This window comes from Podarcis vaucheri (genome assembly GCF_965113315.1).
Source record: "Podarcis vaucheri genome assembly, chromosome: 3".
NCBI classification, from domain to species: domain Eukaryota; kingdom Metazoa; phylum Chordata; class Lepidosauria; order Squamata; family Lacertidae; genus Podarcis; species Podarcis vaucheri.
The window spans coordinates 70,597,547-70,618,943 of record NC_138761.1 but is presented as its reverse complement, the minus strand read 5'-3'; the positions used below and the strand labels follow the sequence as shown (position 1 = coordinate 70,618,943).

General features: G+C 40.7%; 2 protein-coding genes across 13 annotated transcripts in view; both read right to left on the bottom strand.

Moving 5' to 3' along the window:
• MCM9 (minichromosome maintenance 9 homologous recombination repair factor) overlaps positions 1-4,371 on the bottom strand; it is a 30,887-nt gene extending 26,516 nt beyond the window's left edge. Inside the window, exons 1-2 of one of the 6 annotated variants that reach the window (XM_082216056.1) lie at positions 3,239-4,371; positions 500-816 (exon numbers count right to left, since the gene is read on the bottom strand). In XM_082216056.1, coding sequence (XP_082072182.1) covers positions 500-809 — 310 coding nt within the window. In that variant the 5' untranslated portion in view covers positions 810-816; positions 3,239-4,371. Of the gene's footprint in view, positions 1-499; positions 817-2,194; positions 2,295-2,817; positions 3,077-3,238 lie in introns of those variants that run through there. The other 5 variants (XM_082216051.1, XM_082216053.1, XM_082216052.1 and 2 more) reach the window with 5 other exon arrangements.
• A 3,740-nt stretch (positions 4,372-8,111) lies between these two features.
• Positions 8,112-21,397, bottom strand: part of FAM184A (family with sequence similarity 184 member A) — a 65,435-nt gene continuing 52,149 nt past the window's right edge. For 2 of the 7 annotated variants that reach the window (XM_082216046.1, XM_082216045.1), the window contains 7 exons: positions 20,331-20,458; positions 19,212-19,396; positions 18,561-18,707; positions 15,306-15,423; positions 14,190-14,294; positions 11,334-11,533; positions 8,112-9,813 (listed from right to left, as the gene is read on the bottom strand). In XM_082216046.1, coding sequence (XP_082072172.1) covers positions 9,732-9,813; positions 11,334-11,533; positions 14,190-14,294; positions 15,306-15,423; positions 18,561-18,707; positions 19,212-19,396; positions 20,331-20,458 — 965 coding nt within the window. In that variant the 3' untranslated portion in view covers positions 8,112-9,731. Of the gene's footprint in view, positions 9,814-10,442; positions 10,537-11,333; positions 11,534-14,189; positions 14,295-15,305; positions 15,424-18,560; positions 18,708-19,211; positions 19,397-20,330; positions 20,459-21,397 lie in introns of those variants that run through there. The other 5 variants (XM_082216047.1, XM_082216048.1, XR_014217806.1 and 2 more) reach the window with 4 other exon arrangements.

Genomic DNA, 21,397 nt, shown 5'->3' with positions numbered 1-21,397 from the left:
AGACAAGCAGACAACTGAGATCCAAAAGTAAAGCATTTGAAGAATAATAGGAGCCACCTTGTTTTGCCCTTTATAAGATAAGAGATAGGGAGGCCAGCAAGCAAAGGGATGCAGTCATCGAGCGGGGACTGAGACCATTGGTCAGAGAATAAATATTATAATGGAAAAAAGAAACAATAATTAATAACATCAGTAAAATCTAGGAGCTGGTGGGACTGAGTAAGAACCATTTCAGAGGGAGGGAAAGGTGGAGACCTGCCCAAAGCGTGTGGCAATCCTGCATGCCACTTTGAACTGTCTGGAGATAGGCAGGGAGAAAAGAAAACTGTGAACAAAACAGAGGACTCCAACCTCCCCTTTTTACATTCTATAATCATTAAGATTCTTTGTAATGAATGAATGAATGAATGAATGAATAAATAAATAAATTACACTAATGCCTGGAGAGTTTCTCTTCAATGCAATTCAATACATGGTTGCAATCTGATGAAATTCATACCTGATATCCTGGCATGAAGGTTCTGTTTAACAACAAAGTCATCCGTTTCAGGAACGGACTGAGAAAGAGTCATGGCTGCCCTGCGCAACGCATTGTCAAAAACAGGGAGCACTTCATTGGGAAAAGCATTAAAATATTCACCAACTTCCATGTTGGTCTCAAATAGCGTCATAGCATCAACAATAACTGGGTAATGCGTATCGTCATCTTTTTCTCTTAAAATCAGCAAGAGGTCATTTTTGTGGTGTTCCAGAACATACGACTCAAACACTTGTCCAATTAGGTTTATCTGTTCAGTACTTAGAAGCATAGTGAACCTATAATTAGAAGATGAAAAAAAATTCATTAAGCCAGTAAAAATGCACATCTTTAAATTATTTGCAGACAACCTTTCTTTTTCTTTTGGGTTCCATTGTGAGGGATGGCTATAAATTGAATAAATGAATAAAATACGGTAATTTTTAAAACCCATTCTGGACTTGTTTCTACAATTGACTTTGGACTTTAATCATGTTTTGTGCCTACCGTAGTTTCTAGTGGAAATTCTCTCCCACATCTCCTGTACTTCTACAAATTTCTGTAACAATGTTTATTTTTACAAGGCGTGTTCCCCACCAACTTTTATTTATTTATAGTCTTATTTAAACAATTTACATACTACTTAACTACAGTAGTCTCTAAGTGATGCACAGAAAATACAATAAAGGTAAACCTCAGTTAAAACTATAAAACCAGAGATAAGTTAAAATGCCTGCTGGAATAAATAAGTGTTCCATAGGCACCAGAAGTTCAAGAGGGAGGGGGGCTTGTATAACCTCAACTGGAAGGGAGTTCCATAAAACTGGGCCAACAATACAAAATACATGGTTTTGGGTGGCTACGAGCCATGCCTCTGAACCATGGGGGACCACCAACAGTGTTTCCTCTAATATCTCAGTGACTGGGCAGGTATAGGCCAGAGACCATCAACTGGATGCCTGTGCGAACCATGGTGTCCATGAAAATGTCCCAGAAGCTGAGCTTTCATTTCTTAAAATTTAAGTCTCAGGCCCTCCTAGAAAGAAAATTATCGGGCAAAATGTGCAGGTACTAAGGGGCACCCCAAAACTTGTTCTGTCAGAGGAAGTGAAACCCCAACCAGAACTGGAAATTTTCTAGTATCTTGGGCACAGGAACCACGAACCCACAGAGCCTCTGTCTTCCCAGGGGTCAGGTTCACTTTATTGGCCCTCATCTAGTCTACTGTGCCCAGATAATGCTTGACATCACACACAGCCTCTCCCGATTCAGATATTATGGAGCAGTAGAGCTGTGTGTCATCTGTGTACTAATGACACTTTGGGACCAAACTCCAAAAAGACCGCACAGGGGACAATAATGTACCCATTATACCTATCTGGTGTTTAACAAATGATAAACATTATTACTGATATAGCAAATCAGTTCTTGTCCCACCATGCCTATTTATTTAAATCGACAAATTTAAAACTGCTCTTTCATGCACAGAGCTCTGAAAAGGCAGGCTTCTAAGTTTTAGCAAGCAGGTAAGAATTTCGGAAGCTCCATTCTTTTATTGCAACATGTGAGCTGCCCTGAAAATTAAAGGATGGTGTTATACTGCAAATCGGCTGAGCAAATAAATAAATTAATAAATGTTTGATTTTAAATTGAATTAAAAATCAGTATTTTTAATACCTCCTAATACTCTGGGTATGTATCAGCTGTAGTTTGGTTCAGTTATCAACCTTAGCAATGCTCACTGGTTAACTACCATGTATCTAAGACACTGGGGCAGCCAAGGTGCAGTGGCGTGGCGTGGGGGGTGCAGGGGGGGCCGCCCGCACCAGGCGCAACATCTGGGGGTTAGGGTTAGGGGGCGCAAATCCACGGGTTAGGGGGCACAAATTACTTGCCTTGCCCCGGGTGCTGACAACCCACGCTATGCCACTGCCAAGGTGGCTCCCTCCAGATGTTAGGATCCAGCTCCAGCTTGCAAGGATATGATGTAGTCCTACATTGACTGGAGGGTGGCACCTTGCCTACTCCTGTTCTGAAGACGGGTACAGGAGCTCACAGAAGAACTTTTGCCTTCTGACCAGGAAGCCTTGAAAACTCTCTTTTTGGTGCTTCAGGACTGAACAGGAAGGAAGACACCAGGACTCCTGCTCCAGTAATCACTGTGGAGAAGAGATAAGCAGGGCAGCTGCAAGATTTTGAGGGGCAGAGTGGAGGCCAAATCCCTTCTCCTCCACCGCCATGTCGCCCTTGACTTCTGGCCTCCTTATTCATTTTTCATCACAGGTGTTCTTGCAGCTCACCCGGCAAAGCAGCCCCCACAAAAACCTAACACGCTGCTGACTATGTCCCCGGAGCCGAGGGAGAGGCACTTTGCGCATGTTCTCTTCTCCACACGCTCAGTCGTACTGAGCTCTGATCGAAAACATCGCGCGCCTCAGGCTAAACACTCTCAGGCAAGCGCTGTGTGAGGACGGGGGAGGGAGGGGAAGCACCGAGCCGGCTGCAGCCCCAGAAGGAAGCGGCATTTCCCGCCTCCGGAGCGCAGCGCTCGTGGGAAGCAAAGCCCCGCCCCGCCCCGCCGCCGCGCTCAGGGCGCCGGGAGCCCCCGGGGGTTGATGGGTTTGTAACTTGTTGCAAGAGCAGAAGCCGTCAAGGGGCGGCGGGAGAAGCCTCCTGCAAAGCAAAGCGAGGCTGAAATGGAAGAGCCGCCTGTGTACAAACCAATTCCGCCGCTGTGGGAGACGCACCTCTTCAGGCGGAGTGGCGTCTTCGCCAGGAAGCGTGTGAAGGAGGAAGTAACCCCGGAGGAGCGCGTTATTGGGGGGAAAGAGAAAGAAAGCGCTCCCTCGCCTTTTCTCCGGGGCTTCCGTCAGGACTCACCCAGGCAGGCCGGCCGGCCACTCCTCGCAGTCTTCGCTGCCGCCGGCGGTAGTAGCTGCTGTGGGTGGGACGGAGCGTTATGCAGTTGGCGGGAGCGACGAGGCGCCTCTCGGTCCCCGCCTTCTCTCCCAAGTTCGCTCCGGCCCGTTCAGCTGAGCTGGCTGCTGGTTATTAGGAGGAGCTTGGGAGAGTTGATGCGAGACGCCGGAGAGAGGAGGCGGCTAGTGATGCCTCTCTTCTCAGGAACAAACCCCAGGAATCAGCAGCGGGGAGAAAGTGAGTTGCTACTCCCCTCTCCTCCCGCCCCTAACTAGAGGTCAGGCCAGGGGTGCAAAGATTAACAGCGCGCGAGCATAGGCGTGCAGTGGGGGCTTATGTCCCGCTAACTTGCCCTTTTCATGTGAGCCTCGCCTGGGCATCGGATTGCGTCCTAGCCTAAGACTCTTAACGGGATTACCTGGAAGGTATTGCCCATTGAACTTCGTACGACTTGTGGATAAATATAATGGTAGGCATATGTGTTTATTAATTAAGCACGTAAGTGGCAGGAATTGTCGGGAACAACGTATATGCAAAATATTGAGAGTTGTGGGGGTTAGTGTGCACAGTGCCCAAGTCCCTTCTAAATTCGGGGGTTCTGGATCCAACGAGGGTTAAAACTGTGTAGGATTCCATAATTGAAGCAGCCAGGCTAGCTTCTTTGTGTGTTAATGGGCCTAAGCGTGCTTATTAGTATAACAGAAGTGGTTTTGTGCCAGAGGGCAAATTGGTGGGTCCTGCTTCCTCACCTGGCTTATAGTGAGGACAATGGTGTGTGAGAGAGCTGAGAGCAAGGAGCAGGCAGAAGCCAGTGAGTGAGAGCCATGCCTGATTTCTGCTGGAATCCAAGGCTGTGACTATGGGAGAAGCAAGACCTTCTAGGGTGTTAATGCTGTGAACCCCTCCATTGTAGGCTCAGGTTGTATAGATGTATAAATAAACCATGTATCATAAAGACAACACAGTCTCTGCTGTCTCTCATTTCAAGGAAACTGAGCCCTGGTTAAGGTCCTGAAACCCCTGGAATGTCACACTGCTTGGAGATTAGGGTGGTGTGCAACAATATATAAAGGTAGAATGCATTCAGTTTCCATACAGTAGGAAAATCTACTTTAGAAAAACCCTGAACTCGTGGGGACAAGGACTAAACTGATCTTCCAGGCGTTGCTGGACTACAAATCCCATACTCACTGGTGGTTTGCCATGCTGGCTGGAGCAGATGAAAGTTAGAATCCAACATGTGGAGAGCTACAAGTTACTCAATCCCACCACAGGCATTCTCAGTCTCTGCCTCTGTGTCCTATATGCGGATGATAATACTGGCCTACCTCATCAAACTGCTGGAAGGATTACTGAGATACTGCATAGGAAGTCCTTTGAACACTTAAAAAAACAACCTTAAGTTTGAGTACTCGCCTGCAGTCCTCCATCCAGAAACAACTGGGTACAGTGACCGCTGTGGCACTTTTTCTAGCTGCGTTGTGAGTTGTTACGATACGATAATCTTTATTGTCATTGTCCCATACAGAACAACAAAATTGAAAAATCTACAGAAGACATTCAAAAACCAACAAGCCTGCTATCCCAGCCATCCCAACCTGGTTAGCCCCCTAAAAACTCTGATACCCCATTTTTAAATACAATATACTCCCATAGATACTCCTTACACTGCGTTTAAAACCAAAATTGCATTTGGATAGAAACTGTTTCTCAGGTGGCTAGTCCTAGTCTTATGTTGCCTATGTTTATGTGGAATTTCCGGGGTGGGGTTGGGTGGCACGTTTCTACCCCCCCAAGAACCCTCATGTCTGAAGTCTTTAAAACAGAGGTGGCTAATCTGTGGCCCTCCAGCTGCCACTGAACTACAGCTACCAGTCCCAGCCAGCATAGCTGGGATTAATGGGAATTGTGGTATAACTACATCAAAAGCTCTGCAAGTTAGCCACCTGTTTTAAACTGTAGAAAATGCCTTTAAAAAATTAAGTATGACCTTATGCAGTGCTCCTTTCTGCCTTCATTCTTCCCTTCCTGACTGGATAACCAGGGCTGACCTTTGTTTCTCTCCTGCCAATACACTGATGCCGATGATGCCACTGCAACTATAAAATAGTTGGTTTCACAGGCAACCTATAGTATTGTTGTCTACATCCTTGCCTTGGGCTTTTTACCCAAACTACTGTAGTTGTACTGTTCTATGTTGAGTAGGTGGTAACAGCTAACAGTCAACTTAGCTAATCTATTGTCTAAATTCCAGTGATAAAGGTGGAGCATGCAGATGCTCAGTTAAGTTGGCCTTCCTTTTGGACACCACCACATCGGTGACAAGGTACAGAGCAGGATAAGGACTTTCCTTAAGACCCAAGGGTACATCATACAGAGCAGAATCAGCATAAATCATAAGCAACTGTGTTTATTCAAGAATTGCCTTTTGCTCATAGCATGCTTTTTGGGTTCCATCACAAATGTTAATAAATAGGTGACAAGAGTTTCCTTTATTCATCCATTTCTGAGGAGCAATGTATGTGTAAATATCTTATCAATGTGCATTCCCAAAATTTAGAACCTATTATTTTAAAAGTTTAGTGTGTTGGTGGGGAGAGCAACACAGACAATAGAATGATTCGTTCTCGGCATATGCCCAGTTTGCATTCTCCCAGGATTCCTCAAAGGACCTTGTGATGATTTTTACAGCACTTTTATTATTATTATAAGTGCCATCAATAAGCTTAGTGTTTTGCCTAGGTTCATAAGCAACCAAAGAATCTAAATTTTGACACTGGGAAGAGCAAGAGAGTAGGGGAGCAAGAAATGACAATTGTAAGGAACAAATACAGTGTATCTCTTACTTGGTTATTACAACTGGGAATGAGGATTTGAGGTTTAAAGAACTGCTTCAGAAAAAAAGCACAGCAAAGAATCAGGGCAGTATCTTAAAGATTAACAGTTTTATTTGTTGTGACATTAGCTTCTGTGTAATAGAATTCATTTCATTAGATGCATCAGATCCAGCAGATGAAGATGATTTTAGTCCATGAAAGCTTATGCCACAATCAATCTGTTAAGTCTTTAAGATGCCCTAAGACTGTTTTTGCTGCAACTGACTAGCAGAGAGAAGTGGCACCACAAGGAGTTCCAACCTTGTGGTGCAAATAAGATTAAACAGGTATAGGCATTTGGGGATTGGAACAGGCTGTTGAGAGAGCTGAAGGCCTAGAGGCCACAGATAGACACATACAAAAATATTAAAGCAGAAGGGCAAGGTGGAGCAAGCATCTGAATTACTCTGAAGCGAAGGTCAGGTTAAAAAAAAAAGGAAAACAAAACCCGTTTGATCAGGATATTAAAAAAGCTGTGGAATTATTTTCCCAGCAATGTCAGGATTGTGTCCATATGGTGTAGTCCTGCCTAAACTTTCTTATGTTTCTTTGACTTACGGTGTAGCTTCATCCACTTTTGCCATCAAGCCCTGCCCATGCTATATGATATAGTGACATAGTATGTAGGCAGCTTTGAAAACACATTGAAAGGAGTAGAGAACAGCATTTTCCACAACACACACACAGGTCTGGACCGCAGAAATCATCAACCTAAAATAGTCTAACTGGGGCGGGGGCTTGTATTTTGCTTGTGGGAGGTGGGAGGAGAAAAGGGGTTTGTCTTAAAAAATTGATAAGGATAGTGCGGATGGTGAGGGTTTTTCCCATCTAGAATTGATAAGTAAAGCAATATTTTTAAACGTTATGTCCACAAAATTTCTAATTCCTGTCTGTGGAAAGTAAGAACAAGCTTAAATAATGCAAATTTTCCATTGGAGATAGTGGATAGCTTCATTTAATCAAGTCACTTTTGTGTGTACACCACATAAAGGGAAAAGCTGTGGGAACCTGTCCCCAAGATTGTGCAGTGCAGCCAGCCCCCAAGTACACGTGAAAGGGACTTTATATGTGAAGGATACATGAGTTGCTGATATGAGAGGATGATTTTTGGAAGAAGATTTATGCATCTAGCTCATTTACAGGCCTTTTAAGACAAGTTTTAAAACTGCTTCAGGACACCTAGGAGCTGTTTGACACTTATTAGGGTTGCTCAGTTAGTGGTTTCTCTGAAATGAATAAGGTTCTCTGAAAGGCAGCATGCCTAGCAATATTGATCTTCCCCCATGAAGAGCATTTTGTAAACAAGAAAACTGAAGGAAAGTAAACTTTAAAAATTGCTATACCTATACATAAAGGTAAAGGTACCCCTGACCGTTAGGTCCAGTCGCAGTGACTCTGGGGTTGTGGAATTCATCTTGCTCTATAGGCCGAGGGAGCTGGCGTTTGTCCACAGACAGCTTTCGGGTCATGTGACCAACATGGCAAACCAGAGCAGCGCACAAAAACGCCGTTTACCTTCCTGCCGGAGCAGTACCTATTTATCTACTAGCACTTCTGGTGTGCTTTCGAACTGCAAGGTGGGCAGGAGCTGGGACCGAGCAACGGAAGCTCACCTCGTCATGGGGATTTGAAACACTGACCTTCTGATTGGCAAGCCCTAGGCTCTGTGGTTTAGACCACAGCACCACCTGCGTCATACCAGGTGCAAATATTTCTCACTTTTAGAGCTCTTTTGATAAAATAATGTAGTGACCTCAAAGAAGAAAAAAGAAACACAACACAACAAATACTTCAGAACATCATAGCAAAATCATCCAGTGTGTTTTATTTCACACAACAGCCAAGAAATCTGACTTTGACTCGATATGGCTTTCTTCTAATGTAAAGGCTGCATATACCTACAGTTAAATCCATCAACCATAGAGTATCTGCCAAACACTGCTTTAGATTAGCAGCAAAACATTAGAACACTGCTTCCAGTGAAGCTTTCAGGCTGAGTTTGCAAGAGATACATTTTTAAAATTCTGATTTAGAATATTTTATATTTTATATGAAAACATACAAATTATTCTTTTATACATATGCTACATATAAAACTTATTGTAACTATTAATGGTACCTTTGATTATGTTTTTGCATAATGGGAAGACATGGTCAGGGCTTCAGCAGAAATAATGAAGAGCTATAATTCTGTATCGAAGGATAAAAATCTTATTTAAAATAACCAAGCAATCCCCCCTCTTTTTTTTAAAGATACAAATATCAGGTCTGAAAGTACATTCATAAAAGAAAAAAATTCTCCCTGAGATTACCAGTGTCAGCTGCATTGTGGTAATCTTGGAATTGACAACATCATCAACAAAAGTATATAAACCAGATTTGCTATGGTATTACATATTTTCTGCCAGAGAGATTGCACATCTGTAAGACAAGTGGAATAGAGTGGAAGATCAGGCTCATTTGCCATATGAAAAAGGTCATGTGGTCCCTGGCTTAATTTTATAACGTAAGATGGAACATCTTTCTTTGTAAGTTAAGTATGCTGGAGCTCTAATGAAAGATTTGCATGCTTTATTATGCATAATTGATTTAGCACTATTTTTTTTTTGGTAAAGCCTGAGTTTTGCTCCCAAATTATAATGTCCTCAAAATGCAGATTTTCATAAATGATTATTCATTAATACAGCATTACATAGTGTAGTACCCCACATGTTCTAAAGAGCACTGTCTTTGTAGATATTTATAAAATATTTGACAAAAGTTTTGATGAAATCCAACATTAAAACATAGTAATTATAATTACTAAAGGGCAGATCAGTTGTAGATAAGAAATAAGGATGTCATGTTCTTAAAATCACTCTAAAGGCCATCAGCTATACTACTGCTATTTATTTTGCATTCTTCACCACTTTTAAAGTAAACACAATTTTAAAAGTCAAGTTCTACAAGATAACTAAATAAAAACAGAAGGATTTAAACATATCTTCCCGCAGTCTGATTTTTAAACTGTGACAGTTAATTTTGATATACAATAACCATGCAACTGATTGCATTTGGGATGGGAGACAGGAGGGGGAAAGCCTTTCCTGAAACCAAAGAAAATACATATTTATAGGAAAATGGGTAGGGAGCTTTAAGTTTCTTCTACGAAAATTTGTTATGCAGTAATTACAAAGTTTAAATACTCTTCCATTTTAAATAAAAATAAGAGTGTCATTAAGCACATTTATATTACCATGTCAAGTGATTCCAACAAATATCACATAAAATACAGTGCATTTTCAAATCAGAGACAAAATACTTTCTCATTCACAGTGTTTGACATATTACAGGTAAGCTTGTTCACATAAGGGTTTATTTTAAGGTCATGCTCTTATGAACAGTCCACACCACACTGTGCCACACACAAAAATAATCTCTCAGAATGTGAAGTAACGGGCAAACCATTCCTGACGTTGTGGATCGGGTGAAGCCATTGGAGAAGCTTCAGTCTGAGGAGGGCTAAATTCATAAAAAGAAAAGACAGATTTAACCTACAACCAACAGTGAAAATGCAGAAGGCCTGGAAAAAGCACAAAGAAGCCAATACATAGCACACGATGTTTGCAAATCAAGTATCACGTCATAGGATAACCTGATTTAGTTAATGCCCATTTTTACTATTTCCGATCATCCACTCCATTGGAGAGCATCAGCAGCACATGGTCACTAAGCCACATAAGAGGGTGGGGGAAAATAGTATTTTTGGGGAGGCGGGGGAATGAATGGGATGGCTGCCTTTTAAAAAAAAATGTACTGTGGGGAAAAGCGATTTTTGGAAGATCCTCTTTTAGCATCCTTTTCTTCTGGTCAAATTAGTTGTCAGAAGTATGATGCAAGCATCATATTCTTAAATACGTGCAGAATGAAAACTAAACACTGTATTTTAACTGTTTCATAGCCCAAACTGAATTATTGTAGGTTCATGCACAAGGGGTTAGATATGTTATAACATGGAATTCAGTGCAAAGCAAACACACTTGCCACCCACAAATATAATTCCCAAATATACCTGCATGATGTAATCTTTATATAACTTTAACGTGCTAGTAAAATGTAATTGTTAGAAAAATTAATAAAATAATCCCTACCGTTTTTTGGGGGTAATACAAGGCGCGAAATAATTTGCAATGGAAACTCCAGCATCGCAATCCATGAATTCATGCACATGCATGTTAGTGACGCCTGAGCAAACATGCATACCACATGCACAGGGGAAAATAAGGAACATTTAATATTACAGGAACTCTACTTTGCCTTTAGAAAAAAAATACTATGAATTTTATCATTCTCTCTTCTGCCCCCAGACTATATTTTGCAGGTAATACTGAAGTTGAATTAAGAAGCAGTATGGAAAGGGCTTTTACTCACCAGACTATCAAGCACTATATATTTGACTTAATCTGATAGTAAAACTCATTCCATCACTTCCTAAAGCAAAGCTAAACTTGGGTATTTTAATGCTGAAACCCAGCATTAAATACATGCAGATATTTACACATATTCTAAGCTTGCTTCCAATAAAGATTTTATCTGAGGTAAGGAAAGGGAATAAATCAGCACACATTCATCTAACACAGAAAACAGTTTTTTCAGGTAAGATCCACTGTTACACAATAAAGACCTTTAATATGGGGATTGTAACATTCTGAAAGGACAGCTAGTAATAACACAAACATTTAACACAATTGTTCATAAATGTAAACAATTGAAAGCACATGAACCATACTGACTGTGTAGTTCATTAGAAAAATGAAAGAAGGGTTCCAGACTTATTAGAAAAGGGGAGAGGAATTACATTTCAACAAGTTTTACAATAAAAAAGGAATACTGTAAAGAGGCTTAAAATATAGTGTGAAAATTAAGATTCGAAGTAAGATTTGTACTCCTGTGTTGTTCTTAAAGACATGTGGGTTCAGCTAAAAAGAAATAAAAAATTTCTCCAAGTTAGGAAAAACAAAAACTGGTGAGGCAGTGCTCACCTCAAAACCGTCTTGGGCTCTTTGGGTGGTATAGGATGTGGAAGTGGTCTGCTGCTGTTGAACTCAATATCATGGATGGGTGAATTTGGAATAGGATCCAGGCGGTTAGCATGTCCATTGCCCACTCCACTAGATTCCAGAGCACTTAGATTGGGGACACTCACAAACCTGTTTGCTGATTTATCATTCTTCTTCTTTTGCTGCATTGAAAATAACAAATGTAAGGAAGGGCCTGTACAGATAAGGAAATTACTTGGGCTTTTAAAATTCCCATTTCTTTGTATCACCTGAAAGTGAGGGTTTGGATATTATTTATTTATTACAGTTTTAGTACAGCTGCATTTAAAGCGTTCTCCAGAGGGATACGAAAGCTAAATGCTCCAGCCAGTTTACTGCAATATTGAAGAGCTTGACTTAGCTTTAAATAATTTTGACAGTTTTAGTCTGTATGCAGATTCTTATTCTTAAAGAACAATGTTAACTTTCTTGTTTACACTAACATGGTATTGGTCCAACTACAGAAATGTAGTGGGAGAATCTGTTAGTTTCTAGTCTAATTACAGCCTCTTCCCAATCTCCATGCAACTTAAAAGAAAAGTAGTAAACTTCACTCCTAAAGGAAATCTGACATATAGAAAAAAAACCCTCTCTATGAAAGTATATAATGGGCTAGATCAAGACTTAGTCACAATGAGGGACCCACATGTGTGGGGCTGCTGAGGGCCCAGTCAAACATGGTTCCACAGTACTTTGTATAGGACTATATTATCCACCAACACTCTTTCTGTGGCCATGATCTTTCTAAAATGTTTACTCACAAATGAAACTTGTTTAACAAAGGTCTTTTAAAATATTAATTAAAAGTTTCCTGTTCGCAGAGTCCGCTTGTTTAACTGCTTCCCTCTTGGTTCTAACTGGAGAACTGATTGATAGCTCCTTAATTGCTCCTTGAATAATCAATCTCTTAATTGCCCTAGTGTCAGTTTATGTTCTCATTGTGGTGGGGGGCAACATTTATTACAGATCTATTGAGTTTATTATTCTTTTCATATTTTATGTCAAAATAAAACTATAAGGAATAAAAATAATGAAAGGAAACCAGTCATTGAAGCCTCCCTGGTGAGAACAGAAAAAATAAATAAATTGGGACAACTACCATAGTTTCAAATCGACAGTAAGCAATAAAATGGGAAGGAACTGTAAATAGGAAACTTTTATCTAATCATATACGAGACCTGAGAAGCCTCAATAGTACTTTCCTGTCTACACTGGACAGGCTGGTCAATTGTGCTTTATTGCCGCAAAAAAGAGAGCCACAAATCAGGTATGACAGGAGTTTAATACTGAAAGCACTTGATAGCTACACTTTGACATTGACATTGTCCCAATTCTTTGTAAAATGTGGGTGAACAAAGAATGGCAATTCCAGAGGGAAAAGGCTATTGTGAAAGCAACCTTAGTGAGTTTTTACAGCTGCATGCCAGGCTGTTTCCACTAGATGGCACACATGGATCTATTCTTCAGAGTGAAGTATCCTTACTGCAAGACTCCAACAGACAGATGAACTGGTGATGCCACTAATAAGATTTTAGTATCAACCATTTATCAATTTGCAAAAACCAAACAATTATTTGCTTTTTTTTATCAAGTCAAAACCTCAATTTTGCCATAACATTTGTGATGTTTTGGTTGGTCCTAATATAAAAGGTATTGTCAAACTGGGTTTTACTTTTTTTTCTAGACCAACACTGCTTCCCTTGCTTTTTCTCCACAGTGTGCATGGGATTTGGATCTCAAGAAACAACTTCATAATGACTGCACATCCCTTGCACAATTGAATAGTCATCTAGAAGCGGCCTAAGAGATCAAATCGCAGAAAGGACTAACAATGTGGAGATTTGGAAAAAGGAAACCTCGGTGTCTGCAGTAATTCTTAAAAAGGTTTGGGTTTGTCGTCCCAGGCAGTAGGTTGTGGGGGACAGGAAAATAGCATCCTGCTCTGATGTTGCTGCATGTCAGAGGGGAGAGGCATACCACCAACCTCTGAAGTAAGTGGAGCCTGGCTGCAATATAAGGAGTCACCGGGCATGTGCTGTACCCTTCTCTCTCATGCCATGTCACTGTCAGGACCAGCAGGAATGTAAAGAAGGAGTCAGGGCCTGAGGATGAGGAGGTATGGCTGGCTATGGCCTGCTTGCTTATTAGAAGACATGGGTGACCATAGAAAGCCCTGCTTCCTTGGCCACCCCAGGAAGAGAAGTTGAGAAAGTACAGTGGCAGAATATGACCTGAACCTGTAGGCTTCCTTCTCTCGGACACTACTGAGAGAAGGAAGCCTGTATGGGGCACAAAGGGGAGAAAGACTTTTGTCCCTTCATGCCCTGCCCCCCTGCTGCCAGCATCTTGCCACTGATAGAAAGAAGTCTCTGGGGGTGTCCTTCTTTTGGTTCTTTACTGAAAAAATTCAGTAAAAACAAAACTGCACACTCTAAAACATAATACAGGAGCATATTGCTGCATCATACACACTCCACTCTGCCCATTCCGTCTCCCCAAGAACCAAACTTTAAGCCTTGGGAGAACAAACCTTGTATTCTGCTTGTGCTTTGCTTAGTGGGAAATAAACCACAGCGTAGGCGTGCAGAAGTGGGCACAATTCAGCAGCATGCACTAGCACACTGCTCATTGATGAGAGCCATCATTACTGACCATGGCTTACTGTTACTGATGCTGTTGAAAACCACATGCAGCTGGCTTTCTTTTGTGTGTCTTTCACAGTGTTATTGATCCTTTTTATTTGTGTAATATTAGTAATTCATGTTTTCCCAGTTTCGACATTGTAAATGTATGACATACCTTCACCAGAGGGTTAATAACACCAACATTAGGACTTGCATTAAACACCTTGTTGAAGTTAGTCTCCCTATTGACTAGTTCCAGTTGATAGAATTTCTTGTCATCCTAATAAATAACAAAAAGATTAAAATAAATTTCTGTATCAGTTAACTTGGGTATTAAGTTACTGTGGCCAGATTGACATTCACTCACTCAAGAGCTCATTAATTACTCAAATCTGAAGGTTTAGAACTTAAACTCAAAACTGTAACTCATTACCAGAAGTCTGAAAGGTGGTCATTTTCATACTCAGCATAATTCTTACATTCATGAGTGTGCCAGAGTGATTCAACTTCATCCTCTACATGGGGATTTTTACCTATTTCCTTCCTTTCATGGACAGCTGTACAAAGAATTGCATTGGCATTCATAACTTCCTAAAAATTCTTTGCATGCTGGGATCATGCCACTGGTTTCATCTATGTCCCAAACCATATTTGCAAGTTACTTCTATATCACAGCAAGGAAAGCCACCAGTGGAATCCACCATAGCTGGGATGAAACAATGGGATTCTGAGTTCCTGCTGGGCATGTGTCCTTGTGCTAGCATGCAAGTTTAACAGGAAAAATTGCAGTGGCTCACAGAAATTGGCCGCTCAGGAACACCACTCCACCACCCTAAAACACTGTTTCCCCCCCCCCCACTTTGTACACAACATCCAAGAACTTCAGAAGATAAGAGAATTATCATTTTGTACTCCCCACCTCCTCCAGTTTATGAGAGCTCACTTAGGGTTCCCTGTTGGAGGCTCCCCCAATTCCTGAAGACAGCACAGGGAAAACTAAACATTATTTTGAGATAAGACATTAAAATTACTTTAAAATTAAGGATGCAATTCCTTACTTCATTTTGACATGCTTTTGAACTTACTTTGTATTTATAATTTAGGTCTTTACAGACTGGTAAAAGAGCAGGTCTTCTGCCTGCTCTAAATCCATTCAGGATTATGACTGCTCTACCATATAAAAACAAGTAATTTAAGGGGTATCCAATGCAAGGACTGTATTCTCAGGAGATTTGACAAGAGTTATTAGCCTTTGGCATGCTCATACCAAAAGGGCACCAAACTGTCTTACAATCAGTTTCTTTATTAGCTGATCCCTCTCAGCAATCAGGTCTTTCAACTCTGCAATAAGCTGTACATCTTCTGGTCTTGATTCCCTGTTTTGATATTTTTCTTCCATTTCTTCTAAACTTTATAGGAGACAAAACATCACCCATGGGTTAACAATAGTCCGAAGTTCAGATATAATGCCATAGAAATCATGCTATCAAACTAACTCAATGAATAAACCACAAGAGCTATTATGTGATCTTCTACATACTAACTGATTTCTTTAATGCTTGGCTACAATAAAGGAAATGGCATTTTGAGCTTGTGGGCCACCATCTGCCATAATCAGAGTGGAAGCCACATAACCGATGTTTACTTCTTCCCCACAAAAGATACTAAAGCTAAAACAACTAAAACAAATCCACAAATGTGTAAGACAGTATCAGACTAACTGCTGAGGAACAATTTAACAAGAACAGTATAAGTGCCACAAACGACAAATAGCAATTACATCAAGAAAATCGTGAGATGGCTTTAAACAGGGAATGAAGAAGCATTAAAGGAGAGAATGGAAATAAGCACACCAATTTACATAGAAGCTGTAAGGAAAGCCTAATAAAACGAAGCCTAGCATTCGTAGAGGTTAGTAACTTTTGATTGCTACTTGGTATTGAATCATTATTCATATTCTTGAACACTAACAAATGGGTTAAGAATATTAATTTCCAGATGACAATAAATGAAAGGGCTAATTCACAATTAAGCTTTATCTTGTAGGTGGGCCATGTTGTGGGGTGTGGGGAGCACAGGTGTGAACTGGGGCTTACATGATTGGGCTGTGAACCTGTCCTGAGCTATCTATCAATTATGTCTGCATGGAAAAGCACTTTTTTCTAAAATTACTTTCAGAAGAGGCAATGGAATTACAAGTAGGTAAAATACCTTAGAAAGTACCTTCTATCGGTCAGTTAGTCAGCCCAAATTTGACTCTCAGAAGGGCTCTTGGACTAGATCTAATGCAGCAGTTTCAAAGGAGTATGTATATAGAAGTAGACACTTGATTTTGATCATACATTACTATCTAAGCTTCAGGCTCAGATGAATGACAGATGATGAACAAGAGTTTATTCAGTCCATCTCATATCCTAGCACTAAGATTATATCCCCTGGCTAATTGCTGTTAGTCTGGTTGCGTGGAAAGTTTAAGAGAGTCAAGTAGCTCAGATTTCCTTATATGACAGTTTTTTCAAGGATACAATATTTTTTAATCTGACCATAACCATGTGCACAAAAATAGTGTAAGAGATGCTTACAAACACTTTTGCGTATAATAAACTATTAAGTAGAAGGGGAGATGGGGTGTGTGAAGAGGTACAGTATCACATAAAGAAGGAATGAAGATGGAAGAAAATCAAAACCAAGGCCAATGTAGTAGTAATATGATGAGGTGCTTCTCCTAAAGATTAAATTCTCACTTCAAAGATATATAAAAATGCATTTGTTAGCCAGTGTATTCAAATAGTAAATACAGGCATGGTTGGAGCTTAAGCATAGCAAGGGACCAAGATTGTGTTTGCCTGCTCCACATTCCCTAGAATCACAGAATCGTATAGTTGGAAGGAACCCAAGAGTCATCTAGTCCAACCCCCTGCAATGCAGGAAGCTCCTGCAGCCAATCGGAAGCCGTGGAAGCCCGGTCGGACGTTCGGCTTCAAAAAATAGTTCGCAAAATGGAACAGTCACTTCTGGGTTTGCGACGTTTGGGAGCCAAAACATTCGGGAACTAAGCTGTTCGGCTTCCAAGGTACGACTGTACTGTAAAGCTGGGAAAAGGTTCTGAAAAGGTTACATCATTTAAGTCTTTTTTGGTTAGAAAAAAGGTGAATAAGTGGCGGACATGATTGAACTGTATACAATTATGCACGGTGTGGAGAAAGCTTTCCGCCTTCTCATATAATACTAGAATCCGTGGTCACCCAATGAAGCAGAATGCTGGATGATTTAGGCCAGACACAAGGAAGTACTTCTTCATACAGCATGTATGGAATTCGCTACCATAAGATGCGGTGATGACCACCAACTTGGGTGGCTTTAAAAGGGGATTAGAAAATTCTTGGAGGCTGACACTATCAGTGGTTACTAGCCAGGATGACTGTAAACTCCCTCCAATATTGGAAGTGGCATACTTCTGAATGCTAGCTCATGAGGACTACAAGTGGTGAGAGTACTGTTGTGTTCATGTCCTGCTTGTGGGCTTCCCAAAAACATTTGGCTGGCCCCTATGAGAACAGGATGCTGGAATACATGGGTCTTGGTCTGATTCAGCAGAGCTCTTCTTATGTGACTGAATACTCTCCTGCACACAGAAAAATGAATATGTTAGAGAAAAGGACTATAAGCCTAGCTTTCAAGCCATGTTGAATTTTTAAGTTAAGGTTCCTTTTTTAATCTAGAGGCATATTCAAGCACTTGAAGCAATCTACCTAAAGCTGAAACACTGCTGTTAAGTTTGGATTGAAAGTTTGAAGGTATTTTTATGTTAGAAATAATAATTTCATAAAAACAGAACCAGTCCACTGAAGAACAGCAAACTCCACTTCCTACAAACCCCTGCAGAATTGAAACAAAACTACCAAAACTTTCTTTTTCTTCTACTACATTTTACTGCTATTGCAGGACAAAAGAAAACAAAGAGACAGGGACAGAGACAAGGATAACTGACTTAAAAGGGACAGCCAAGGATGAATCAGACACAGAGATTAAATCAGACACAGTTTTCAGAATTAAACTTTTCAAGGCTTTTCATATATGTCCATATTTTGCCTAACTGTTCTTTCACTAATGACAGGCTAAAGGAGCCTTATTAGAAGTGACACATTTGTGGAATTCCCTCCTCAGGAAAGTTTGCCTGGTGCCAACACCGTTATCCTTGTTCTCCCAGGCTTTTAAATGTATTTTGAGCTGCAGTCCTATCCATACTTACCTAAAACCCACCAGTGTCAATGAGGGTTTCTTCTAAGTAGATATGCATAGGATTGCACTATTCTCTAACATGCTATATTTTATCTTGTTTTGCAGAAAGGCTGTGGGTGTGTCTAAATTATTCCACCAAAGTTAGTGGGTACACCAAAAAAAGACAAGTTTGGGTTTCTTTTTGAGAAGTTCCTCCACTTGTGCATGTCTCTCCAATGTCCATCATAATTTACTGAGTAATACTGTAGATCATTCCATTCAAACTCTGCCCACATACGAAATGGTTTAATGTAATAAAACTTACGAAATTTGCAAAGCTGAATTAATTTCCTTGAGCAGCTCTTGGGTCTTATTAAAATCTGCCAGCATGCTTTGTCTTTCTCTGATGTGGTCTGCTGTCATGACATCCAGCTCTTTCTCATGTTTCTTGTTTAAATCTTGTTCATGCAGCCTGTTTAATTTATTTTATGTTAAAAAAGGTTATTCTTACACCAGCTTTGTTCATCTTGACTTCCTGCCATGTTTGCAAAGGATTTGTGCATAGCATCACTGAAAAGAGCTACAAAATCTAATTCTGCTATTTTTGTTTCTCTAATCGTCTAGCTTATTTCACTAAAAAGTCATCTCCTTTAATGCTTTGCAAATAAGCATGGTGAAATGTAAACAAAAATATACTTAAGGGCACTTTAATAAATATTAAATAGTAGCTTATGATTGTACCTTACCAATAGCTAATGTCCTCTAAACTCTGCAACTTGCAAATATTGTGGGCAGTCCAAAACTTAAATTTCTCTGTTACTTCATCTGACATCAAATGGGCATATGAATCTAGCAATTTGAATCTGACTGCCTAAAATATTCTAGGTAAATTTCAAAAAATCAAGTACGGCCCTTCATTAATTTTAGGTTGCCAAATCAATCAGAACATATTACCTGACATTGCAAATATCCATACCTAATTTGTTGGTTGGATTCACTACGTATTCTGAGAACCTCCTTCCCTTTAAATTCCAGTTCCTTGGTTAGTGCACTTATGTTCTCATGCAGAGAAAGAATCTCTTTATCCAGTTCAGATATATGGTGGTCTCGATGCCTCAATTCATCCTGTAGATCTGATATCCGGCAAACAAACTCTTTTTCCTATCAAGCAAGTATCAATAAGTTAAGAATACTTTATATAACGTATTTTTATATGATGCACTTGCTTCTGGTTGAATAAACATAACTTACTTTCCCACTTTTATATTTCTAGTTACTAGATAAGAGTAAAGAATCAGATTAAATTTAGAAAAGCTACAAATGGCAACATATAAAGAACTATAGATAGGCATTTGTACCTCCCACCCCTACTTTGCCCTATTTCTTCTCCTCTGCAAAATATGGTGATCATGTTAGAGCTGAAGGGAGGGCTGAACCATCATTATGAAAAGTACTTATGGACTTAGAGACAGAGCTGTGCTTTTCTACACACACACAAATTTCCTGTAGGCTCAAGACTAGCACCTCCATGCTACCCTCTGCTGCCAGAAATACTCTCCAGCAGCACAAGTGAAGTGCACATGTGCAGTCTTCCCAGGAAGGTTTTGGGTGAGGTACTGAGATTCATTCTGACCTTCCTGTTATTTTTCTGCAAGATTAGGTGGTCTCTGCCCACTGGTTCCCTTGAGCATTATTAACTGAAAACCAGGGGTGGATTTTCTAGATCAAACCTTGTTTGCAATGCATGGAAATTGCCATGGATCAGTTTTTCATGCATGCACAATTCTGTTTTAGCTGTTTTGGAGGGAAACTACCTCCTATGGTTTCTCTCTTCCCATTTTTGCATTTCTGCAGACCTCTAGGTTCACTTGGGCAAGCTGATACCTCCCTCTTGTCCATAGTTGGTGCCATTTGCCTACATAAGCATCAGCATTTAGTCTATGAAGTTGGAATAGAAAAAATGATATTGACTGAAAGGAGCCAGTATACTAAACAGATACTAAAGGAGTTGCAATTTTTCTTAACGGCAAACAAATGCTCTGTGCCTATAATTAAAATATATTTACTCTCTTTTGGCTATGTGGAAGATATATACCTGGTGCCTGCTAAGCTCTATGCTTCTTTCAAGTTCCATTTTAGCAGCTGCTAGTTCTTGTTGATGATTATGTCTTAGTTGATCAATTGCTGCAGCATGCTGATGGTTTAGTTCTGAGCGCAAAGATGCTGGGAGATAATAAACAGATTTTTTTGTATAGTTCTACAAGTAGTAACCCAAACCACACATATGTATAACCATGCATTTATTGCTTTAGGGGAATGACTAGACACATAGTTTTAAACACATTTGTTTTCCAGCTATGTTGCCTCCTTTAGCTGAAAAATGTTAAATTTTGTCATACAATCAATAAATAAATGAGTGAATAAATGGAAATGTTTATCAATGTAACAGTAATTATTATTATATATTAAAATTGTGCTGAATGCCAAATTAAGCATTAAAAACCTTGCAGAACTTTATTACTCTGCAGTGGACCTAGGGTAAGCAATGTGATATTTCATATTACAACTCCAGATACCCTATTTTTCGCTCTGGACCATAGGACGCAAGGGACCATAGGAGGGGGAGAACAGGAAAAAAAATTATTTCTTGTTCTCCCCCTCTAAAACAAGGTGTGTTCAAGGTACATTCACCAGAGCTTGTGGGGCTGGCGGTGGGGGGAAGCACTGCTTTCCCCCACTGCCAGCCTCAAAGATCCCTGAAGCCTTTGGAGCACAGCGCCCCGCTGCCCTGCAGATGTTTGCGCGCAGCCATCCCCAAGCTAGAACAGCGAGACGGAGGGCTCCGTCTTGCTGTTCTGGCTTGGGAACAGCCTTGCTAGCTTCTGCAGGACAGCGGGGTGAAGACACCCCGCTGCCCTGGAGAGGCTGTGCGTGCAGCCGTCCCCAAGCTAGAGCAGCAAGACGGAGCCCTCTTTCTTGCTGTTCTGGCTTGGGAACAGTCTTGCTAGCCTCTGCAGGATAGCGGGGTGAAGGCACCCCACTGCCCTGGAGAGGCTTTGCGCGCAACCATCCCCAAGCTAGAGCAGCGAGACGGAGCCCTCTGTCTTGCTGTTCTGGCTTGGGAACAGCCTTGCTAGCTTCTGCAGGACAGCGGGGTGAAGA